The following is a 4,477-nucleotide window of genomic DNA, read 5'->3' as shown; positions in this document are numbered from 1 at the left end:
AGGAATGCCAACATCAACATACCGCATTGGAGAATCAGTATCGCAAAAGGCAATTGTTGGAATATTTCCAAGAGCACCTTCCTTAATGGGCTGCACAAAAATGGAAAAACAAAAATGAGATCAACTGATAGCAGAATTTCAAAGCCCCATGAAAACATTGGTTGTTAAAAGTGAAAACATATTACATATACAACATTACATCCTCAACACAACCAAAAAACTCTTTGAACATCTAATGCGGTACCTGATGATCAGTCCTTGGATCAGTCAGAATAAGAAGGCGAGGCTCGTTATAGGATGTCTGCATCTGATTAGTGAATGTTCCAGGAGTGTGCCTTCCAGCAATTGCATTTGCACCGGTGTATTGGGCAAATTTCAAGACTGCCCTCTGACCATATGGCCTAGCAGACTGAACAATGATGTCCTGCGGATTCTCGATGGCGACAATAATCCTAGCAGCAAGTTGGAGCTTCTCCCATGTCTTGCCAAGGTTAATTATGTAAATACCTGGTAACAGGAAATACTAAAAATCAACAAAAAGATAAAATGCGTTCTTTGTTCAGTACAATGTACAAACGAAAGAAGAGTAAATTGACAAAAGTACACATAAAAGAGTTTGGGATGGACAAAAATACCTACTAAAGATTCGTGAAAACAAAAGTATTCTTCAGATATTGTTTTCGATAGACAAAAGTGTCATACTGTTGGTAAGGTTTGATATTTACAAATCTTTAATGTGTACTTTTGTCCATGGAAAACAATCTTTGGTGTACTTTTATATTTATAAATCATAGCCTGTATTTTTATCCACCCCAAACTCTTTCACGTGTACTTTTGTATATATATTACTGAATTAGAATGATTATAGGCATCTTAAGGTTTGATCAATTTTGGAACAGAAGTTACCCGTTTATAACAAGCTAATAAAAAGCACATAACAAAAAACAGAACCCTATAGACACAAAAAGATAAATAAATAAACCGAAAAGAAAATTCACGAATGAGCAAGGAATATATAGACACAATAAATAAATAAATTTCTACACAGATCTCTGTGTATTTAATATGAGCAAACGAATATCAGAATAAACCCAAGATATAACGTTACAAAATCAAAATGCCCTTCAAATTCACCACAATCGACACACGCTTCAATCATATTCATATTCACAACCAAAATGTAACCGAGAAAATAAGAAAAAATTATCAAAAGAAGAGTGTTTTACCATCATTGCGGCGTTTGAAGACATAGCGTTCCATCTGGAAGTCGCAGTTTTTGGTTCCCAAATGCACCTCAGCCGCAAGCATCATCTGGATGTCTTGCTCCTTCTGAGAGAGCTGGCGCGGCGCAGCGGCGGAAGTGGCCATAGTTGCGGTGGAGATTTGGTCTCTCGAGAAGATTTGGAAACGCTTGAAGGTCCAAGTAGTAGTAGTGGCAGCGGCGAGAGGAAGAAGGTTTGACGAGTTAGGGTTTTGAGGAGGCAGTTCTTCTGTTTCTCTCACACTCAATCAGTCGACAATAATTTACATATATATATATAAAACTATTTAAACCCTTACTAAATTTAGTCACAAAAAAACCTTTACTAAATTTTACAAACTAAACTCTTGTGAATTATTCAATTAAGGGACATATATTTGGTGGAAAAAGTATATTATTGAAGAGCTTAAAAGACCAATTTAAAATATTTTATTTTTATAGCTATAATTCATTCTTGATTTAATTTTTATTGTTTGTTTTAATGATCATAGAAAAGTTAAATTAAAATTATGTTCCAAATTTTTTTTTGGTCTTTTTGAACTGAAGCAGAACACAAACAAAGAACTTTTTATTTTTAATATGATGAAAGGAAGGATATATATCTGAGTTATGGAGGTGTATGGTGATTCACTCGCGTATGATGGCTGTCCAAGAAAAATCGGACCGTCTGATTGAAGGTACTGAAAATCCTGGGTCCGATTTGTGTACTGACAGAAAACCTTGGAGGTCATGAATATTATAAATTTATCCCTATAATTTTTTATAATTTTAAACTATACCTAGAATTTGGAGGTCATGAATATACTTTTTTCACCAAAAAAAACTCCTTCAATTGAACTATAAAATGTAAATTGAAATTTATATCTTATCCGTATGAAAATAAAATATTAGTTCAAAATATTAGTTGTAAGACCCAAAACTTTTGAAAAGTCTTATTATGATCAAGTCTCAAATCATATGGTTATTTATAGCCTTAATTTCAGAAATTATTTTATTAACGGTAATTAAGGCAAGTTTTGATTTATTGGATTTGAGATGAGTTATGATTATTATCCAATTTTATAATTATTGGATTATTTTCTATATTTAAAGTATAAAGTTGATAGTTATGAAATAATAAGGATTTTTTATGATTTGGATTAGATAAGCAATATTTTAAATATTAATACTGCTATTTTAGAAAAAAATGAAGAAATTAAGTATATTATTTCTAATTTTTGAATTTGAACGTTTTATTAAAAAATAAAGTGTGAAATTGATGAGGAGACAGTATTTTTGTACGTTATTATTGTTGGATTAGAATTTATTTCTAATTACTACATTATACTTATTTTTGTGTGAAATTACAAAAATACCCCCAAACCTAATTTTACCTAAACCCTAATTCTTCCAAACTCCAAACCCTATCAGATGCGGCCGTCACCCCCTTTCATCCCCTTCAGTGTAATATTCAGAAACAAAATTATAGAGAAGGAAGCTTGAGAAAGGAGAGTGGGAAGAGAGGGAGGGGCTGCGTTGTGCAGAGCCACCGCCTCACCACCGTCATCCTTGCAGGCGTGGAGGAAGCTTTTTTCTGCCACTGCTGCCCGTGAAGCTGACGCGGTCGCGAATCAGAACTCAGGCGAGAGAGAGGAGGTTGTGAAGGAGAGGGGAGCCGCGCCGTTCTGCCTCGCCGTCGCCATTAAAGACGCACCCAGTCCCTAGTCGCCGCCGCACCAAACGAGGGAGTGGCCGCCGTCGCTGCAGAGGAGCAGCACGGCCACCGTCGCATCCTCGCGCACAGAGAGAGGGGGATGCACGAAAGGGGACCTTTTTCCGTCGCTGTCGTGCCGTGAGCGCCGATTCGGTGGTTGCCGTCGCCGCTGCCTGGGTTCCATTGGTCCAAGCCGCCATTGATGGAGCTCGCATCACCGTCAGCCATGGCCGCTGTGCCTCGGGTCACCGAGAAACGCCACCGCTGCTGCCGCCGGAAACCGCCACTGAAGCCGGTGTCGTTTGGTAAGCTTTAACCCGTCTTCAGTTTCCTTATCTATTAAAGTTCACCTTTACCATGAGAGTTGTGATGCGGCTGTTGTGCTAGGAGTTGTCGCAAGTTGCTGCTGCCGGAATCACTGCCGAGACTGCCGCTTCATGGTTCAGTCACTTCTTGTTTGCGGTAAGCGTTTACGTTCCGGTTACCCCTTTAATCGCTGTCCTGGTAAACGTTGAGGTGTTGTAGCATTCGTTGTTATGAGAGTTAATCTCGGTTATTATATATTGCGATTAGTGTTACTATGGTCATTGCGAAAGTGGCTGAAAGCTGAGGTTTCGGTTGCCGGTGATTTCGAGTTGAGGCGGAAAGGACTCTGTGAGACGTTTGGGTTATGGATTTGCGTTTTGAGGTAGGGGCGCTTTCCAAAAACTATGTTTTATGTATTGGAATTATTACATATGGATACTGATGTGAGATATTGTGTATTTGGTGATTGTATCTGCCTTATGTATTATTTGATTGACTCGAATGATTATGGATGTTGGTTTGGCTGAATTGTTGTGCGGCTTTGTGAAATGTAATGTTTTGAAGTTGATTCTTTTAAAGCTTTGAAATCGGGTTTAATCCATTGTGAATTGATTTGAGTTGAGTTGATTTTCTGGATAAGAAAGTCGAATGCACTTTTGAATTCAGCCTGGTTTACTTTAATTAATTTGGTTTTGGACAAATGGATTGTTACTGAACCGTTTTTTTTAAAGCTTTGGAAATGAGTTAAATTGGTTGATATTGAGTTAATTTTGAAATGGTATCCTTGAGATACGCCACTGAGGCGATTGTTGGATTTATCTTGCTTTGAATTGATTTTTGGTTTTGTGTTGTTGAAAAGGAAGGAGGAACGGTTTAGTTGGGACCCGAACTGGGTGGCAAAAGTCCAAGTTTTAGGGGAGATGCTGCCGAAATTTTTATAAAATCTTAGTCTTGTTTGAAAGGTTATTTAAAAAGGGTTGGATTTGAAAAATTGTATTATTTGATTTATTAAAAGGATATTTATGTTTTCAAGTTTAATTTATTTGATGAACCTTATACGTTGAGTTCGGCTTATTTAGAACTGAACTATTTTTACCGTTTGAACCACTGAAGGAAAGAATGATGCTTTAATATTGATTTCAATATAAAAAGGAGTTTTTAGTGATTTTTAAAGGAACCTAGACTTTTGATTGAGTAATCAAGTTTGAGGCATTTTG

General features: G+C 36.9%; 1 protein-coding gene and 1 pseudogene across 1 annotated transcript in view; both read right to left on the bottom strand.

Moving 5' to 3' along the window:
- The window catches only part of LOC107473557 (40S ribosomal protein SA), a gene marked incomplete in the record, with an annotated part of 2,347 nt that extends 845 nt beyond the window's left edge, over nt 1-1,502 (bottom strand). Inside the window, 3 exon segments of the mRNA XM_016093125.3 lie at nt 1-90; nt 245-507; nt 1,227-1,502. Of these exon segments, the coding sequence (XP_015948611.1) occupies nt 1-90; nt 245-507; nt 1,227-1,368 (495 nt within the window).
- LOC107473571 (probable serine/threonine-protein kinase At1g01540) overlaps nt 1-4,477 on the bottom strand; it is a 92,316-nt pseudogene that overhangs the window by 9,275 nt on the left and 78,564 nt on the right.

Source organism: Arachis duranensis, chromosome 2, assembly GCF_000817695.3.
Source record: "Arachis duranensis cultivar V14167 chromosome 2, aradu.V14167.gnm2.J7QH, whole genome shotgun sequence".
In the NCBI taxonomy this organism is placed as follows: Eukaryota; Viridiplantae; Streptophyta; class Magnoliopsida; order Fabales; family Fabaceae; genus Arachis; species Arachis duranensis.
This window is presented reverse-complemented; position numbering and strand designations above follow the sequence as displayed.